Raw genomic sequence first — 21,059 nt, 5'->3', positions numbered from 1 at the left:
CCCTCAAGATCAGTATTGGGACCTGTGGCTTTTCAACTTGTTCATAAATGATCTAGACTTAGGAGGGAGCAGGGAGGGGGCAAAGTTTGCTGATGTCAGCAAATTTTCCAGGGTTGTTCAAACAGAGAGAGATTGCAAGGAGCTCCAAAGGGACTTCTCCAAACGGGGTGAATGGGCAGAAAATACAGTTCATTATCAATAAGATTAAAGTGATGCATGTTGGGACAAAAAACCAAACACCTGTTAATATCATGTACAGGCTCATGGGGTCTGAACTGGATTTCCCTGTGTGCTCTAGACCAGGGGAGAGGGGAGCTGGTCGCAGCAGGACGGGGAGTCTCCCTGGATGCTTCAGCTGACGGCCTCCTCTGGGTCTCCTGGCCCCCTCCTCTCCTCCCTCTGAGCCTGAACTACTCTCTGCCCCAGCCTCTTCCTGCTCACCAAACCCTGTTTCCTCCTCAGCTTGCAACATCTCCCCTTCCGGTCTGCTCCCCTTTCTCCCTCTTTCGGCTCATCCCCCCACCAGTCCCCAGGCTCTGAGCCTTCTTCCCTTGTGGGTCCCCCAACTGGTGCCTCCCACCCCCTCACCAGCCAGTCCATGACAACAGCAGCAGCTACAGCACTGTGGTCCTCTGGTGGGAAAACTCCAGATTACATGACTGAATCAAAAATTCTGGGACTATGGTAAAATACTATCTTCCTCAAACCCCAGAATGAGCAGGAGCTCTGGGGTTGCCCCATGGGGTTCATGAGCGAAGGTGGGCCCCCCAGGAGACTTCCCTGTTACCTGCAGCCCCTCCTTCCCCCTCTTGAAATTAGGCTTGGGGGAAAATCTCCCATTCAATTTCAGTATTTCAAGTTTTCTTCAGAACGCGCAGGGCAGGAGGCAGCGATGAAGTTCTGGTGAAGAAGCAGTGCTGGGAGATCATACGGTGGGGGTGTGTGTGACAGAGTTTGGTGCAAAAACCAAAGGTACTTTCATCTAAAATTATACTCACCATTGTGACATGTTCCCTTCATTATTTCATTATTAGACAGTTTTACACCAGAATGTCACATATACCTCATGCTTTTAGGAATGATTTCCTGCTGAGTTCATTGCTCAGAGTGGACTCTGAGAGGAAGACGTCCCACACTCCATACATCTAAATGGGTTCTCCCATGTGAGAGTCCTGGGATGTTCCTTGATCACTCTCTTATAAATAAAGCACTTTTTGCAGTCTTTTCATTTAAACTGCTTCTCCTCTCTGAGTTTGTTGATGGTTTGAAGGGTTTCAACTCTTAAAGTTCTTCCTGTCCGTGAGTCTGTTGATTTTGAACTTCCACTAAGAGTGAACCCCTATCTACTTTCCTGATATTTATATGGTTTGTCTTTTGTGTGAGTTTGTTGACATAAATCAAGGGTTCCACTCGGACAGAAGCTCTTTCCACACTCCATGCATTTAAATGGTTTCTCCCCTGTGTGAGTCCGTTGATGATTTTTAAGGTGTGCACTCCGATTGAAGCTCTTTCCACAATCCATACATTCATATGGTTTCTCCCCTGTGTGAGTCCGTTGATGTTTCCTAAGGCTTCCATTTTCACTAAAGCTCTTTCCACACTCCATACATTGAAATGGTTTCTCCCCTGTGTGAGTCCGTTGATGGTTACTAAGGCTTCCATTTTCACTAAAGCTCTTTCCACACTCCATACATTGAAATGGTTTCTCCCCTGTGTGAGTCCGTTGATGGTTCCTAAGGCTTCCATTTCCACTAAAGCTCTTTCCACACTCCATACATTGAAAAGGTTTCTCCCCTGTGTGAGTCCGTTGATGGTTCCTAAGGCTTCCATTTCCACTAAAGCTCTTTCCACACTCCATACATTGAAATGGTTTCTCCCCTGTGTGAGTCTGTTGATGGGATCTAAGGTGTCCATTCAGACTGAAGCTCTTTCCACACTCCATGCATTTAAATGGTTTCTCACCTGTGTGAGTCTGTTGATGTTTCCTAAGGCTTCCACTATCACTAAAACTCTTTCCACACTCCATGCATTTAAATGGTTTCTCCCCTGTGTGAGTCCGTTGATGTGATCTAAGGCTTCTACTATCACTAAAACTCTTTCCACACTCCATGCATTCAAATGGTTTCTCCCCTGTGTGAGTCCGTTGATGTGATCTAAGGCTTCTTCTATCACTAAAACTCTTTCCACACTCCATGCATTCAAATGGTTTCTCCCCTGTGTGAGTCCATTGATGTGATCTAAGGCTTCTACTATCACTAAAACTCTTTCCACACTCCATGCATTCAAATGGTTTCTCCCCTGTATGAGTCCGTTGATGTGTCCTAAGTTTTCCATTATGACTAAAGCTCTTTCCACACTCCATACATTCATATGATTTCTCTCCTGTGTGAGTCCGTTTGTGCAATTTAAGGTTTCCACTCTGACTGAAGTTCTTCCCACACTCCCTGTACTTAAAATGTTTTCTCTCTCTGTGAGTCCGCTGGTGTGTTCTAAGTTTTGCATTGAAAGAGAAGCTCTTTCCGCACTCCATACCTTTTAAATGGGTTCTTTCCTTTTTGTGTTCGTTGATGTGAACTATGTGTGCTCATTCAGTGAAGCATATTCCACATTTCACACATTTTAATGGCTATTCCTAATGAAACGAAAGGTGCCCTGTCCCCTGCAATTCTGTCTTCTCCATCACCTTTTTCAGAGTGGGCAGAAAGGAAATCCTGTTTGGGTTTTAGGAAAGAGAACACAGAAAAAAAGGACAAATCAACCTCCATTAGCACCTTCTCTTATTTCAACATCTCCTACATTCTCCCATGTCCTCCCCATGTTCCCAATTTTTAGGAAATGAAAATGGTATGATGTCAAATGGTAGTAATGCATCAGCAACCTTTAATAATCCTCAATCATCTTTAATAACACAGCATGATCTTAGAATACCGTTGTCCTCTGAGACTGCCTTTCTTTCTTTTTCTTCTTCTCTTTTTTAAAAAACTTTTATTTTGCTTTAAATAGGTACATGTATTGGTGGAGAAAATCACAGGGTTGCCGTAAAGTATAATCACACCCACAAGCTCAGTTTGTACATACAGTCTGTAAATTTGGGGAGGTCACACACATCACCTGTGCTAATACTGGTTCTGACAACCCACGCTACTGGGAGGAGCAAGATCTGCAACCTAAAGCCCTCAACAGCCTCGGCCCTGTGGACCTGAAGGAGCATCTTCACCCCCATCGCTCAGTCTGGACAGGGAGGTCCGCCTCCGAGGGTCTTCTGCTGGTTCCCTTGCTGTTAGAAGTGAAGTTCCAGGGAACCAGGCAGAGGGCCTCCTGCCCCATGGAATGCCCTCCCTTCAGAGGGCAAGGAAACAGACAACCATCTGACATTTAGAAGACAGCTGTATCAGGAGGTTTTTAATGTTTCATGTTTTACTGTCTTGTATATGTACTGTAAGGACGCTGGTGTCATTTTGGGTTAAACCATAGAGCCTAGGACTTCCTGATCAGAAGGTTGGCGGTTTGAAGCCCCGCAATGGGGTGAGCTCCTGTTGCTCGGTCCCAGCTCCTGCTAACCTAGCAGTTCGAAAGCACGTCAAAGTGCAAATAGATAAATAGGTACCGCTCTGGCGGGAAGGTAAATGGCGTTTCCGTGCGCTGATCTGGTTCGCCAGAAGCAGCTTAGTCATGCTGGTCACATGACCCGGAAGCTGTACGCTGGTTTCCTCGGCCAGTGAAGCGAGATGAGCGCCACAACCCCAGAGTCGGCCACGACTGGACCTAATGGTCAGGGGTCCCTGTACCTTTACCTATATGTACTGTAAGCTGGCCAGAGCGGCTGGGGGAAAATACTAATACTAGAACTTCTACAGTGGTACCTTGGGTTACAGATGCTTCAGGTTACAGGCACTTGAGGTTACAGACACTGCTAACCCAGAAATAGTACCTTGGGTTAAGAACTTTGCGTCAGGACGAGAACAGAAATCGCGCGGCGGCAGCAGGAGGTCCCATTAGCTAAAGTGGTACCACAGGTTAAGAACAGTTTCAGGTTAAGAATGGACCTCCAGAACGAATTCAGTTCTTAACCCGAGGTACCACTGTACTATTATTATTATTGTGTGATTTTTTGTAGTTATTTTGGAATTTTTACTGCAATATTAGCTTACAAAATGTTATGGGTGGAGAAAATCACAGGGTTGCCATAAACTATAATCCCACCCACAAACTCTCATTCACATACATTCTGTAAATTTGGGAAGGTCACACACCTCACCTGTGCTAATACTGGCAGTCTTTGGCCTGCACAGGCACACCCAGTGTGTAGAGCCTCCAGCCCCAGGCACTGTCTATCATGAAAATGGGTCCTTTGACTGGGAAGATTCATGCAGTCGCTGTCATCGGATGATGATGGGTTGTATCTCAGCTTGTCAGTCACTCTGACATTGCCTAGAAAGAATAAGAGGAACAGAAATGCTTTTCAGGTGCAACTTCTGTATCAATCCTGAGAGCCATTCCATGGACTCTGCACCCCTGGGTCCTCTGAGCTCCGGAGGGATTAGCTCCACGGGATCGGGTCCTGCCACTGCGGCAAAGCGGGGACCCTCGAGAATCACAGGCAGGAGAAGCTTGTGAGTGTGGGGACTCAGCGGGCACAATTCACGCCCCCCGAACTGCAAAAGAGCCTTTTTAAAGGCTTCGGAACAGGACGGAGTGAGTGGCGCGGTGCTGAGAGTCGACTGCTTCTTCCGTGGAGTGAAGCCGCACAGCTGTTGTCGGAGAGCGCTGAACTTTTCCTGAGCAATTGGACTCTAAAGCAGCTACCCGTGAGTAGGTTTAAATTGAATTATTTGGAGGAATAAATTGAATAAATTCGGCACCGAAACGGGAAGGTATAAACAGGAAGTCTGCCTTCCCTGCCTGTAGATTGATCAAAGCAAAGAGACTGTAAAGCGGAAACATTGAAAGACGTTTTGTAAAGATTTAAAATCCATCACCAAAAAAGTGGCTTCCACTCCAGATTGCAGGAGCAGAGGGGGAAAGATTTGAACATTTTTTACCTGCATGAAAAAGGGGGAAAGAAAGCTATACCCGCTGCCTCAAAAACCTGGGAACAGACTGCCTTTAGATAGGAAAAGCCGATCAGTGGGAAGCCTGTCTCAAACTAGAGCTAAAAGTTAAAGACTTTCGAACCAGCTGTGCGAGAGAGATACAGTGTTTCTGGACTTCTCCTGATTTTAAAGCAACTTTCTCCTGACTTTAAAGTAACTTTTAGGGACATTGAAACTATGGCTTTTAAGTGATTTAAGGGATTTGTAAGGTTCTTTTGTTTCTAAAGAGTTGTGAACTGAAGTTGTCCAACTAGAGGAACATTGACATTGTTGCAACAATAACTAAGCCACTGGAAAATTCCTTTCCAAAACAAATCTTTCAGGCGTGGGATTGACCTTGGACTCTCATGAGAGTGTTATGGCAAATGATAAAGGAAAGTTAGAGTTGGCACAGGAAAAAACTACTAGGTCCGGCAAACAATACCGGGCTGATATCACATATCATTGAAGGGCCTCAACATCTGGAGCATCAGGCACATCAGGAGCTGCTGCTTTGCAAACTAAATCAAAAGTTATGCCGTCTGAAGATGTATTGGCTCAGGCACTTGGTAAAATTAATGAATCTTTGGAAAATTTAGCAAATCAAGTAGCAGAGACAAATAAACAAGTGGCTGAGACAAATAAACAGGTGGCTGAGGCTTCAGCAAAAATTGATTTGAACACTACAAGTATCAATGACTTGGGAAAGAAGCTGAATTCTAATACACAGTCTATTGAAAAATTAATTGAGGAATCGGCCACGACCCGAAAAGTAGCGGAGGAAGCAAAAGAAATTGCAATTGCCGCTCAAGAGAAGATACTACCAGCATATAAGAAACTGGAGGACCACGACCTGACATTGTCCATGATCGAACTACAAGGGAAGGAGAAGAATCTGAGAATTAGAGCGGTACCGGAAAGTGAGAAGGATAACCTGGCGGACTTTCTTACGAAGGAACTTACAGACTTTTGGCAACAGGACTTGGGGAAGGAAGAATTTAAGATAGTGAGTGCATTTAGAATTGGAAAACGACAAAGAAAGAACAAGGTAAGGGACTGTTTGATTACTTTTCGAACAAAAGAAGAGAGAGACAAAATTTTGAATTTGCACTACCAAAGAACCTTGGTAATTGAAGATTCATTTGTGGAGATCTTCAAGGACATTCCAAAACATATTTTGGACATAAGGACCAACTACAGAGATCTAGTTGCCCTACTGAGGAGAAATAGAATACTCTTCAGGTGGAAATTTCCCCAAGGCCTATCTTTCAAATATAAAGAAAGGAAAATAAGAATAAGAACAGAGAACGATAAAGATAAGTTTTTGAAAGATCACGAAGAAGACCTACAGAAAGAAGCGGAATCTGGAGAAGACCCAAGAACACTGGAAAAAGGAATACTAGACATAGCAAACTTATCATTTGGACTCCTTGGACCAGGGAAAGAGACACCACCGACAGAACAAGAACAGCTACTTGGAGCAGTTGGAGGTAAAGCGAAGTAACCCCACTATGGCTCTGCAACTTCTAAGTTGGAACTGTAATGGTCTTAACTCCCCTCGGAAGAGAAAAAGTGTTTTCCATATATTAAAAAAGGAACAATTGGACTTGATTTGTCTACAAGAAACACATGTAATGAGGCTACATAGGAAAATACTTATTAATAAGAGATTGGGACAATAGTTTATTTCATCTGACAAAGTTGAAAAAAGAGGAGTGGTGATATATGCAAAGGAGAGACTTTTATCGAAATTAATCTTCAAAGATGAGCAAGGAAGATATTTGGCAATTGAAATTCAATTCCAAGAAGAGAAATTTTTGATAGTAGGAATTTATGCACCGAACGAGGGGAAATCTGAATTCTTTAAGAAGTTGCATGAGACCCTACTGGACCATCTAGACTACAATCTGATTTTGATGGGGGACATGAATGGAGTAGTATCTACAAACATGGACAAGGCACAAAGACAGGTAGTCACCAAAGATGGTAGACTACCAAAAACCTTTTTTTGAAATGACTGACAATATGGATTTGGTGGACATTTGGAGAATAAGGAACCCTTTGGGAAGAGAGGGAACCTTCTTTTCTGAAGCCAAGATGACATGGACTAGAATTGACCAAATATGGGTAACTAGAGGAATGGCACCAAAGATAAAGAAAGTGGAAATCTGCCTCAAAACTTGCTCTGACCATAATGCTGTAAGGATGGAGATGAAACAAATAGCAACTGGCTCCTTCAGATGGAGGATGAATGACACCTTATTTAGAGATGAAGAAGTTTACAGAAAGGCCCAAAAAACTTTGAGAGACTATTTTGAAATAAATATGAATACTGAGGTCGAAAAAAGAGTAATCTGGGACGCAAGTAAAGCCGTTATGAGAGGGTTTCTGATACAACAGAATGCAATAAAGAAGAGAAGTCAAAATGAGAGGAAAGATAAAATTTTGGAGAAAATAAAAGAAGGGGAGAAGAAATTGAGAGCAAAACCAAAGTCGCAGGAGATCTTGAGAGAAATAAAATTATATCAAACACAATACATGGAATTGATGAATTGATGAATCAAGAAATAGAATGGAAAATTAAACAAATGAGACAAAAGACATTTGAATCAGCGAATAAATGTGGGAAACTGTTGGCTTGGCAAATGAGAAAAAGACAAAAATTAAACACTATTACAAACTTAGAAGTGGAAGGAGAAAACATACACAACCCAACTGAGATTAGAAACTGTTTCCAGAAGTACTATAAACAATTATATTCACAAGGGCCACAGAAAGAAATGGACATAGAACGATTTTTAAAGACAAATGGACTACAAAAAAATTCTCAAGAAAGTAAATTGATGTTGAACTATAAAATATCTGAACAGGAAGTAGAAGGTGCCATCCAAAATATGCAATTGGGCAAGTCTCCAGGACCGGATGGGCTGACTTCCAGGTACTACAAATCTTTGAAGGAGTACTTATTACAACCTTTGAAGGAAGCCTGCAATGAAATTTCGAAGGGAAAAGGGCGTCAGAGTCGTGGAAAGAGGCATATATTACACTTATACCGAAAACAGAGACTGAAAAGACTCAACTTAAGAACTACCGCCCCATATCGTTATTGAATGTGGATTACAAAATTTTTGCTGACATTTTGGCCAAAAGATTGAAAAAAGTATTGATGGAAGAGATTCATAAAGACCAAGCGGGCTTTCTCCCGGGAAGACATTTGTCTGACAATTTGAGGAATATAATCGATATTTTGGAAAAATTAGAAGTGAATATAAACACTAAAGCAGTTTTGATATTTGTGGATGCGGAGAAAGCTTTTGACAACATCTCTTGGAGTTTTATGAAAAAGAATCTACAGGGGATGGGGGTAGGACAAGGTTTTGAAAATGGTATAGGTGCAATATATTCTGAACAGAAAGCTAAATTAATTGTAAATAATGTGGTGACGGAAGAATTTAAGATAGAAAAAGGGACACGAAGGGGTGCCCAATTTCCCCATTGCTCTTTATATCGGTCCTGGAGGTCCTGCTGAACATGATTAGAAGGGACCGGTTGATTAAAGGTATATATGACGGAGTTAAACAGTACAAACTGAGAGCATTTGCAGATGACTTAGTATTGACGCTACAGGAGCCAGAATCTAGTACTAAAAGGGTTTTAGACTTAATTCAAGAATTTGGTCAAGTGGCAGGATTTAAATTGAATAAGTTAAAAACTAAGGTCTTAGAGAAAAATTTAACACCAATTGAAAAAGAAAGGTTTCAGAATGAGACAGGTTTGACTGTGGTTAAGAAAGATAATTATGGAAAATGTTGGACGGAAGTGAAAAAAGATCTAGAAATTTGGTCAAACTTGAAGCTTTCCTTGTTGGGTCGAATCGCAGCTATAAAGATGAATGTACTGCCTAGAATGTTGTTCTTGTTTCAAACATTGCAAATTGTGGACAAGATGGACTGTTTCAAGAAGTGGCAGAAAGATATTTCTAGATTTGTCTGGCAGGGCTAGAAGCCCAGAATAAAATTTAAGATATTAACTGATGCAAAGGAAAGGGGTGGATTTGCCCTGCCAGACTTTAAACTTTACTATGAATCAGCAGCATTTTGCTGGTTGAAAGATTGGCTGCTCCTTGAGAACACAGACATTTTGGATTTAGAAGGTTCTAACAATGTTTTTGGGTGGCATGCATATCTGTGGTATGACAAGGTTAAAGCACATAAAGCATTTAAAAATCATATTGTCAGGAAAGCATTGTTTAATGTCTGGATAAGATATAAAGACTTACTGGGAAATAAAACTCCAAGGTGATTGTCGCCAATGGAAGCAAAGGCTTTGAAAAGACTCAATATGGAGGCCAAATGGCCAAAATATTGGGAAATATTGGAACAAGAAGGAGACAAATTGAAATTGCAGAGTTTTGAGAAATTAAAAGATAAAGTGCGAGACTGGCTTCATTATTATCAGATAATGGAGGCTTATAAATTGGATAGGAAAACTGGCTTCCAGGTGGAAAAATCAAAATTGGAAACAGAACTGTTAGATCCCAAAACTAAGATACTTTCAAGAATGTATAACTTGCTGTTAAATTGGAATACGCAGGATGAAACGGTTAAATCAGCTATGATTAAATGGGCACAAGATGTTGGACATAACATTATGTTCGCTGACTGGGAACAGTTGTGGACCACCGGTATGAAATTCACGGCATGTAATGCCTTAAGAGAGAATATTATGAAAATGATATACAGGTGGTACATGACACCAGTCAAGCTTGCAAAAATATATCATTTGCCCGATAACAAATGTTGGAAATGTAAAGAGACTGAAGGTACATTCTTTTACCTTTGGTGGACGTGCCCAAGGATTAAGGCCTTCTGGGAAATGATCTATAATGAATTGAAAAAAGTATTTAAGTATGGCAGATGAAGGTGATAGACTATATGGGACGAGCAGAAATGACTGGCAGAATCCGAGACCAGGGAGAAGAGTCGGCGGAAGAAGACTGGAAGAAATTCAAAGACTATCTTCAGAAACATTGTAAAATTAATGAATGATAGAATGATGTTGGACAGAAATTAAGTGGTTCCCAGCTGTAATGTAAAGGTTGAGAAATAAGTTATAATAAGGATTTGCTGAGCTAATAATTTGAATTGGAATACAAAAAGGGGAGGTGTGAGGAGGTCTGGGAAATAAGTTAAAAGAAAATAAGCAAATGAAATTTTATCTGTTTTTAATTGTTTTTAGTTTTGTAATGTTTAATGTTTAAACATTAAACATTACAAACTTAAAGCCTATGCAGATGACCTAGTATTGACATTACAGGAGCCAATCCCTAGTACTAAAAGAGCTTTGGAAATAATACAAGAATTTGGCCAGGTGGCAGGTTTTAAATTGAATAAATCAAAAACAATGGTTTTAGAGAAGAATTTATTGCCGATTGAGAAGGAAAGATTTCAGGGAGAAACAGGTCTAATATTGGTGAAAAAAGTCAAATACCTAGGTGTGATGGGACGATGAGCTGCTTGTGCGTAAAATGCAAGTCCCTCAGAGTTTGATCAGGTTTTCAAACCTCTGCCTGTGACGGAGCCCCTCCAGCATGGCTGCGTCAATCACTAGTAGAATCCGAAAGTGGCTGCTTTCGGAATCTTTTCCAACATAAAAGCTCTTTAACGGAAACACGTCGTCTGGCCTCTCGGCGTGACAGTTTCCGGCGAGGTGTGGGTGTCCCTATAGGAGGTCCTGAGACCTCCCCACTGTTTTCGCTGGAAGTGTCTCTGAGCCATCCCTCCGACTCACTTTCCCTTGGAGTTCTTGCTCGCCCTCTACTGGTTCCCTCTTCCGCTGCTACTCCTCTCTCAACCTCAGTGAGCCTTTGCGCCCCCGGCGCTTTAGATGGCAGTTCCCTGACATCCACCTCCCCTCCAGGGCTCCCTTCACCCCCTCCCGTCTCCTCCCCTACTGGCAGTGAGGAGGTAAAACCCCTGAAAGAACCTCCCTCATCTTCCGACGTCGCGAACACTTCCCTCCACTTGTTGCTGTTCCTACTCTCTCGGTAATCTTCGTCATCGGAGTCCACTCCCTCTTCCAACTCCGACTCCGCGAACCCTTCCATTTCCTCTTCCTCATCGGTGGTGCCGAAATACTCCCTCCTAAACCTTGCTATCGGCTGAGGTTTCCTCGGGAACCTTTGGTGGAACGTTTCTGTTAAAACCTCGTCATTGACTTCCTCTGCACTTACCCAGGTGTTTTCTGACTCCGGTTCCCCTTCCCACGCCACCAAATACTCCACCTGATTTCCCTTCCACCTGGAATCGAGGATTTCCGCTACATGGTTGCGGCGTTCCCTCTCTTCCAAGGCTGGTCCCCTGACGTACTCCCCTTCACGTCCCCCCCTGTATCCTGACAGTAACGACCTGTGGAACACTGGGTGCAATTTCATGTGGTTGGGTAATCGGAGTTTGAAAGCTACCGGGTTGACCTGCTGAATGACCTCAAAGGGTCCCAATCTTCTGGGCCTCAATTTCTTACAACCCCCTTTGAACGGCAACCCTTGGGTTGACAACCACACTTGATCCCCCACCCTTATGGTTTCACCTTCCCTTCTGTTCTTGTCTGCCTGCTTCTTATATTGTGCCTTAGCCCTTTCTAAGTTGAGCTGGAGCTGATGATGGATCGCTTCCATCTCTTCTACAAAATGTTCAGCCGCTGGGACGCTCCATCTCTCCCCTCCTTCCCCTGGAAATGCCCTGGGGTGACACCCGTAATTAGCCAAAAAGGGACTCATCCCTGTGGACACATTCTCCGCATTATTGTAGGCAAATTCTGCCAACGCCAACTTTTCGACCCAATCGTTCTCTCTGTCATTGACATAACACCTCAGATATTGTTGAAGAATGCCATTTGCTCTTTCCGCCTGCCCGTTGGTTTCAGGGTGCCGGGCAGTTGAAAAATTGACTTCCACGTGCAGCAAGCTCATGAGCTTCCTCCAGAACCTGGAAGTAAATTGTTTGCCGCGATCTGAGATCACCCTCAAGGGAGCCCCGTGCAACCTAAAGATGTGTTCTACAAACAACTTCGCTGTTTCTTCCGCTGTGACTGCATGTGAGCATGCTACAAAATGGCACATCTTAGTTAACAGGTCTACTACTACCATGATGGCTGTTTTCCCCTTGGACTTTGGCAGATCCGTCATAAAATCTATTGATATCGCTTCCCAAGGCCGTTCTGGTGTGGGTAATGGTTCTAATAACCCTGCCGGCGCCCTTCTTTCCCCTTTGGCTCGCTGACATTGGTCACACCCTCTTACATACTCCCTTACATCTTCCCTCACCTTAGGCCACCAAAATTCCCTGGTAACCAACCACATGGTCTTGTGTTGTCCAAAATGTCCCGCCGTGGGGCTATCATGCAACTGCTTGAGTACTCTCCCCCTCAATTCACCTTCGGGTATATACAGTGCCCCTTTGTAATACAATGCCCCATTTCTTTCCTCAAAACCTCCGGGACTCTCGCCCTCCCCCCTGAGACCTCTGAGCTTATCCTGGGCATATTCATCATTTTCCGTTTCCTCTACCAGTTCTCGTTGCCCCACCAGCGCCGCCCCACACACCCAGCGGTCCTCAGGGATGACATGTCTCTCTTCGATCACCCCCTCCCCTTCCCAATACTCTGGTTTGCGTGAGAGCGCGTCCGCCCTGACGTTTTCTGGGCCTGGCACATAACAAATTTCAAAGTTTAATTTGGAGAATTCCTGTGCCCATCTCACTTGTCGTTGGTTGAGCACTCGAGCTGTTCTCCAATACTCTAAATTCTTGTGGTCGGTGCACACTTGCACCTTGTGTTGTGCCCCAATTAATAAATGTCTCCACCTCCGGAATGCTTCGTGAATGGCAAGTAGTTCCCTGTCATACACCGTGTAATTCCTCTCGGATTTATTCAGCTTCCGCGAGAAGAAGGCACACGGTCTCCACTCCGACGCACTCCTCCCCGGTTGAAGAAGGACCGCCCCTACCGCCCGGTCGGATGCATCGGTTTCCACTCTCATGGGTTTTCGTAAATCCACATGCAGAAGTTGTTCTTCCGAGGCGAAAGCCCTTTTCAGTTCTTCAAAGGCTCGATCCGCCTCTACCGTCCAAACAAATTTCTTCTTGCTGCTGAGGCAGTCGGTGATGGGCGCCGTCAAGTGGGCAAAGTTCTTGATGAACTTCCGATAAAAGTTCCCAAACCCCAAGAATCTTTGCACGTCCTTCTTGGTCTTCGGTGTCTTCCATTCCAGTACCGCTTGGACCTTGCCTGGATCCATGGCCAATCCCTTGTCTGACAAGCGGTACCCCAGGAATTCCACCTCCTTGGTATGAAACTGGCACTTCTCCAGTTTCACCCACAGCTGGTTGGCTTGCAGCCTGCCCAACACTTCTCGAACGTCCCTCACATGCTGTTCCTCATCTTCCGAATACACCAACACGTCGTCTAAAAAGGCCACACAATTCTTGTAGAGCAAAGGTCCCAGAACGTGGTTTATAAAAGCTTGAAAACACGCGGAGCCCCCTTGTAGACCGAAGGGCATAACGAGGTATTCAAAGGCTCCCAAAGGGGTAAACATGGTGGTCTTCCATTCATCTCCCTTCCTTATGCGTATCAGATTGTACGCCCCCCGCAGGTCCAGCTTTGTAAAAATCTTTCCCTTCCTTACTCTGGTCAAAATGTCATCAATTCGGGGCATAGGGAAAGCCAGGGGCTCCGACACTGCATTGAGGGCCCTAAAGTCACACACCAGTCTCGGTTTGTCTGTGTTCTTTTTGTCCACAAAAAACACTGGGCTGCCCCCCACCGCTCGGGACTCTCTGATGAAACCTCGCTTCAGGTTTTTGTCAATGAACTCCCTCAGCTCCTGCATCTCCCTGTCTGACATGGCGTACAGCTTGCCTACTGGGAGTTGGGCCCCAGGGAGTAGGTTGATTTGACAGTCAAAGGGTCTATGCGGTGGCAGTTTGTCTGCTTCCCTTTCGCTGAATACGTTGCTCAGATCTGCGTATTGCGGGGGCACCTTCCCTTTGTCCATTACTTCCATCCCGGCTAGGGTGACTCTGTCTCCTCCCGAAACCTTCCCCTCCTTGCAGTGTTCTAGGCAATGCGCTGACCCAAAGGAGACCACCCTCTGATGCCAGCCCACTAGCGGATCGTGTAGCGCCAGCCAGCTCATCCCCAAAATGATGGGCGCTCCTCCCAGGATGGCCACATTAAACGCTATCTGTTCGGTGTGCCTTGCCACCCTCATTATCATCGGGACAGTCTGTTGGCTAACTTCTCCCCCCAACAGCTCTCTGCCGTCAATCGTAGTCACCTGCAAGGGGTTACTTAAAGGGATGGTCTGTATCTGATGCTCAGCTGCAAACTCCTTACTCATGAAATTACAGGAGCTGCCTGAATCCAAAAGCGCCTTGATCTTTAGTGGGTGTCCGTTTGGCAGTTCTAGTAACACCTCTATCACTAAAGCGGGTCTGGGAGGTTCCGGCGTGGGCACTTTCACTGCTCTTTGGCCTGGCTGCTGTGCCCCGACGGTGGCAGCCAGGCGTTGGCTTTTACTTGCTCCTTGCCTTCCTCTTCCTTTCCCCCAACAGCTCCTGCCATCCCTTGCCATTCCTTTCTTTGTGGGCAGACTCTGGCAAAGTGCCCTGGCTGTTGGCAGAGATAACATCTCTTGGCGCTCTTTCCCTCCTTCTTCCGCCCTTCACTGGGATTTGAAACTGCGCGCGCCCGCGCTGTTCCAACTTCCATCGGCTCTGCCGGCGGGAAAGGTGGCTCTGGAATGTCTGGAATGCGGAACTCCCTCCAACGGTCTCCTTTCCCTTCCCGCTTTTCCAAAGCCCTCGCCTCCTGGCGCGCTCCTATGGACAGCGCAGATTTGGTTAACTGATCCATAGACTCCGCCCTGGGCCCCCGGGAAAGCTCATCTTTGACGGTTGAAGAAAGCCCCTCTTCGAAAAGCATTTGGATGGGCTCCGCCGATAGGTCCCACCCCAATTTATGAATCAGCATAGTAAATTCAGTCCAGTACTCACGGACAGATCTGCTTCCTTGCTGGCAAGCCATTAACTGCCTTCGCACCACCCCCTGCTCAATATCGCTGGAAAACATCAGGTCCATGGCACGAAAAAACTTCCTCGTGTCCTTTAGGATCTCATTATTCGCTGCCATCAGGGGTCTAACCCAATCTTTCGCCCCGGATTCGAGATGGCCAATCACAAAAGCCACTCGCGATTCCTCGTCGGGGAAGTCATCAAACTGCAAGTTTAGAGCGTATTGCATCTCTGTTCTAAAGGCATGATAGTTCCTGGGATCCCCCCCGAATTTCTGCACCAATCCTGGTACCTTTCTGGCGAGCGGGGTGGTTTTCTCCTTTCCCTTTTCTGCATCCTGAGCCCTCCTCTCCTCAAGCCTCGCCGTTTGCAGCGCCAACTGGATCTCCAACGCCCTGTACCTTTCTTCCAGGCTTGGACCCCCTCCAGCTGCTCCTGCTCCTCCGGTTCCGGCTGGGTTGCTCATGATGCTTCTCCCTGCACAAGCTGGCTTTCGGTGACTTTCGGATTGCTGTGATGGGACGATGAGCTGCTTGTGCGTAAAATGCAAGTCCCTCAGAGTTTGATCAGGTTTTCAAACCTCTGCCTGTGACGGAGCCCCTCCAGCATGGCTGCGTCAATCACTAGTAGAATCCGAAAGTGGCTGCTTTCGGAATCTTTTCCAACATAAAAGCTCTTTAACGGAAACACGTCGTCTGGCCTCTCGGCGTCACAGTTTCCGGCGAGGTGTGGGTGTCCCTATAGGAGGTCCTGAGACCTCCCCACTGTTTTCGCTGGAAGTGTCTCTGAGCCATCCCTCCGACTCACTTTCCCTTGGAGTTCTTGCTCGCCCTCTACTGGTTCCCTCTTCCGCTGCTACTCCTCTCTCAACCTCAGTGAGCCTTTGCGCCCCCGGCGCTTTAGATGGCAGTTCCCTGACACTAGGGGTAAACATGACCTCTAAGAATGTTAATTTATTTAAAGATAATTATGAGAAGTGTTGGTCAGAATTCAAAAAAGATCTTCAAATTTGGACAAATTTGAAGCTTTCCTTACTGGGTAGAATCGCGGTTATTAAAATGAATGTATTGCCTAGAATGTTGTTTTTGTTTCAGACGTTACAAATTATTGACAAGATGGACTGTTTCAAGAAGTGGCAAAAAGAAATTTCTAGATTTGTCTGGCAGGGCAAAAAGCCCAGAATAAAATACAAAATACTTACTGATGCAAAGGATAGAGGGGGGTTTGCCCTGCCGGACTTTAAGTTATATTATGAAGCAGCAGCTTTTTGCTGGCTGAAGGAATGGCTACTTCTTGAGAATACAGATATTCTTGATTTGGAAGGGTATGATAATGTCTTTGGATGGCATGCATATTTGTGGTATGGTAAGGACAAAGCACATAAGGCGTTTAAAAACCATATTGTCAGGAAAGCATTGTTTAATGTTTGGGTCAGATATAAAGATTTTTTGGAGAACAAAACCCCAAGGTGGCTCTCACCTATGGAAGCAAAGGCCTTGAAAAAACTTAATATGGGATCGAATTGGCCAAAAAATTGGGAAATTTTGGAGCAGGAGGGGGACAAATTGAAATTGCAGAGTTATGAGAAACTTAGAGACAAGGTGCAGGATTGGTGTGATGGGATAATGAGCTGCTTGTGCGTAAAAGCTTGATCCCTCTGGTGTTTGGCTGGTCAACCAAACCGAGGCACTAACGGAGCCTCCCAAGGCGTGACTCCATTAGTCGCTGGTAGAATCTGACAGTGGGCGTCTACGAAATTTACGCCAGCATAAAAGTTGTTTCACGGACATGCGCCTTCGTGACTCTCTGCGTGACAGCTTCCGGCGAAGGGTGGGAGTTGCCAACGGGGGTCTTGTTACCTCTGCACTATTCTCACTAGAAGTATCCCAGAGCCCTCCCTCCTCCGACTCCCCTTCTGCCGGAGCTTCTGCTCTCCCCCTGCTGGTTCCCTCCTCCGCTGCAGAATCTCTCCGAGTCTGCTGGAGCCTCTGCACCATCTCTCTTCCCGATGGCAGTTCCCTGACAATTGGTTACACTATTTTCAAGTAAGAGAGGCCTATAATTCGGATAGGAAAAATGGCTTCCAGGTGGAAAAATCAAAGTTGGAAACAGAATTGCTAGACCCCAGTGCTAAGATATTGTCGAGAATGTATAATCTGCTGTTGAAATGGAATACTGAGGATGAAACGGTTAAATCTGCTATGATAAAATGGGCGCAAGATATTGGTCATAACATCATGTTTGCTGACTGGGAACGGTTATGGACCACCGGTATGAAATTTACGGCATGTAATGCCTTAAGAGAAAATATTATGAAAATGATATATAGGTGGTACATGACCCCAGTCAAGCTTGCAAAAATCTATCATTTGCCCGATAATAAATGCTGGAAATGTAAAGAAACTGAAGGAACATTCTTTCACCTTTGGTGGTCGTGCCCAAGGATTAAGGCTTTCTGGGAAATGATCTATAATGAAATGAAAAAGGTATTTAGGTATACCTTCTTGAAGAAACCAGAGGCCTTTCTCCTGGGTATGGTCGGCCAATTGGTGTCAAAGAAGGACAAAACATTTTTTATGTATGCCACAGCAGCAGCAAGAATACTTATTGCAAAGTACTGGAAGACGCAAGACCTACCCACTCTGGAAAAATGGCAGATGAAGGTGATGGACTATATGGAACTGGCAGAAATGACCGGCAGAATCCGAGATCAAGGAGAAGAGTCGGTGGAAGAGGATTGGAAGAAGTTTAAAGCTTATTTACAAAAACATTGTAAAATTTATGAATGCTGAAGGCATTGAAAATGAAATGAAGGGGTTCTAGTGACTAAGATGAATAAGAGTACAAAGGGAGGGATAAAGGATGAAAATGAATAATGAATGAGCTTGCTGAAATAATTTTTAAAAGTGGAATACAAGAAAGGAAGGCGGGTGGAAGTAAAGAAAATAAGGTTTTAAAGGTTATTAAATTGAAAAAGAGTTTTTCTTCTTTTTTCTTTTTATGTTAAATCTTTTTCTATGTTTTCTTTTTTTTCTGTCTTGTTTGCATTTTTGATGTTTGTTTTTTTGCTGTTTTTGTGATTTTTGTTGATTGTTAATCTTCTCTAAAACTTAATAAAATATCATTTAAAAAAATTAATTGTTTTTAGTTTTGTATTTTTGTTCTTTTTTGTTCTTTTTTTGTTTTTGTACTATTTTTGAAATACGAATAAATATTCTTAAAAAATAAATAAATACTGGCAGTTTCAGATTAAGAATGGAGCTGCAGAACGAATTCAGTTCTTAACCCGAGGTACCACTGCACTATTATTATTATCATGTGATTTTTTGTAGTTATTTTGGAATTCGTACTGCAATATCAGCTCACGAAAAGTTATGGGCAGAGAAAATGACAGGGTTGCCGTAAATTATAATCCCACCCACAAACTCTCATTCACATCCAGTCTGTCAATTTGGGAAGGTCACACACCTCACCTGTGCTAATACTGGCAGTCTTTGGCCTGCACAGTCACACCCGGTGTGTAGAGCCTCCAGCCCCAGGCACTGTCTATCCTGAAAATGGCTCCTTTGACTGGGAAGATTCATGCAGTCGCTGTCATCAGATGATGATGGGTTGTATCTCAGCTTGTCAGTCACTCTGACATTGCCTAGAAAGAATAAGAGGAACAGAAATGCTTTTGAGGTGCAACTTCTGTATCAATCCTGAGAGCCATTCCATGGACTCTGCACCCCTGCTTCTGATGACAGGTGTACATTATCCTCATCCTCAGTGGAAAAGACAATAAAGATGGAAGCCTGAGAGAGAGGAAAAGGCTTCTGGCTGCTTCCTGGGTGGGATTGCAGAAACCCAGAGCCGCTTCTGAGAAGGCCTCCCCCCTCCCCTCTTCCTCTCGGGATTTCCTCTCCTCTCCAGGGGACCAGTGGCTGGACTGGGCAGGTCAGGGGCTGATGGGGTGGGAAGAGGATGGAGATTGCAGGAAGGGTGGGGGGACAGGACCCCCACTTTCCAGGGATCCCCCTCTGGTCGCCTTGAAGGGGGGGCATTCCTGGGCAGGAGGGAGAAGCCAAGGCGGCCCCCCGAGATTCCCCAAGGAAGCCAGAGGGAGACTTTTCTCCCCTGCCTCCTCCCTCCCCTTTCCGAAAGCGCCCCCCCAGCTGTGGGGCAGAGCAGCAATCCGGAGTGGAAGCCCCACTTCCGCGAGAAGCAGGCAGTTTGCAGGGGGGGGTCATACCCCCCTGTCACGGCCACCCAGGACGGGTCCCAGCTCACAAGAGACCTCACTCCTTTGCAGTTTATTTACAGGAAAAGTTTATTGAAGATTTCTGCTTCTCGTACAGTTCAGCATCGTGGCCGTACGTCTGTCACGTTAGACCGCTGAAGTCCCCTCTGACTCCTCCCCTCTTCCACACCAACTTAATAGCCTGGCTCTAGACCACCTCTTCCTCTCCTTTCTTTTCCGCAGGGTCTTCCTGCCCCCCTGGGTTCCCTCTCTCCGTGACTCGCCTGAGGCTGAATCCTCTGCCGCCTCTTCCCCCCTCCTTCTGGCTTTAGGGCCGGGCTCCTCCCCTGAGCTCTCTCCACTTCCGCGCGCCTCTACGTTTGAACTTGGCGCGCGTACGTTGCTGCTGACCTTTCTTTCGACCGCTACACCACCCCTTGTTCTGCTCTCCACCCTTTCCGGCTGAACACCTTGCTCCAACCCCCTTTCTCTGTTCTCTCCTAATCCTGCTCCCTCCGAGAGGCTGACGACTCCACCCCCTTTACTCCGTTCCGGCTGAGACGCCTCTTGCTGCGTCTGTCTTCCACTGGGCTCCTCTCCGCTTCTCCCTTCTCCTCCCTTTTGCTTGATTAAGGTAACCCCCTTTTGAGAATCCTCTGACTCGCTGCTCAGACTCGTGGATTCCCTCAGAATTCCGTCATCTTCTTCCTCATCCTTCTGCCCCTCCTCCCACTCGCTCTCCGTCTCCTCTGTCATCTCCTCCTCTCTCCCAGAAACCCTGACACCCCCATTCCCGGAAGCCGGATGGCGTGGGGGAGGGGGAGGAGCAATGTATAGGGGGCGGGATGTGGGGTTGTGGGGGCGGGGTGAGAGGAGGAGGTCCCGGGAGGGGAGGGACAGAATTGAGGGGGGGAGGGGCTGATCCCGGAGATCCAGCTGCAAAGAGGGGTCCCTCCCCACAAGTGCAACATCCTCCCCTCCCCCACCCCACGAGCTTAGATCCCTCCATGTTTTAGGTCTTGGTGCTGTTCAAACCAGGAACGGGGGGAGGGCAGCTAAACGACTCCCCCCAAATCCCGGCTCCCCACCCCAGCCTCTGACTCAGGCCAGGACAAGGACCCTGGACACAGGCCCCGTCCAGGCACAACAGCCAAGAGGCTCAGCAGAGCAGCCTGTTAAGGAAAAATCTAGGTGTGAGGCTGCTCAGGCACAATAGGTTCAAAGAGCAAATTTTGAACCCCGAGGATGGGGTGACAAAGACTTTTAAAACTTTCCCACCACATCCCAGAATACAGTTCGAAGGGGAGGGGTTAACCTTGGCAAACATGTCCAGACATGTCCATGCACCCGCATGGCCCCACAGTATGCCAACATCTTCATGGCAGATTTAGAACAATGTTTCCTAAACTCCTACCCACTCAAACCTCTCTTGTACCTGCGATACATTGACGATATTTTTAACATCTGGACACATGGTCAACAGACCCTGGACACCTTCCACCAGAAATTCAATGATTTTCACCCCACAATCAACCTAACAATGAATCAATCTATGCAAGAAATACATTTTTTGGACACTACTATAAAAATACAGGATGGGCGCATAGACACCACCTTATACCGTAAACCAACTGACCGACAAACATATCTACATGCCTCTAGCTACCATCCCAAACATACCAAACAGTCCATTGT

At 45.7% G+C, this 21,059-nt stretch overlaps 1 protein-coding gene across 2 annotated transcripts in view; it reads right to left on the bottom strand.

Moving 5' to 3' along the window:
- Nucleotides 1-1,339: 1,339 nt before the first annotated feature.
- The window catches only part of LOC309378710 (uncharacterized protein), a gene marked incomplete at its 3' end in the record, with an annotated part of 74,585 nt that continues 54,865 nt past the window's right edge, over nucleotides 1,340-21,059 (bottom strand). The window contains exons 2-3 of one of the 2 annotated variants that reach the window (XM_081927311.1): nucleotides 4,259-4,431; nucleotides 1,340-2,711 (exon numbers count right to left, since the gene is read on the bottom strand). In XM_081927311.1, coding sequence (XP_081783437.1) covers nucleotides 1,340-2,530 — 1,191 coding nt within the window. In that variant the 5' untranslated portion in view covers nucleotides 2,531-2,711; nucleotides 4,259-4,431. The remainder of the gene's footprint in view (nucleotides 2,712-4,258; nucleotides 4,432-21,059) is intronic. The other variant, XM_081927310.1, reaches the window with a different exon arrangement.

The sequence above is a fragment of the Podarcis melisellensis genome, assembly GCF_964234715.1.
Source record: "Podarcis melisellensis genome assembly, chromosome: 10".
NCBI classification, from domain to species: Eukaryota; Metazoa; Chordata; class Lepidosauria; order Squamata; family Lacertidae; genus Podarcis; species Podarcis melisellensis.
The sequence above is the reverse complement of the archived record's forward strand: the minus strand, read 5'-3'. Positions and strand labels throughout refer to the sequence as shown.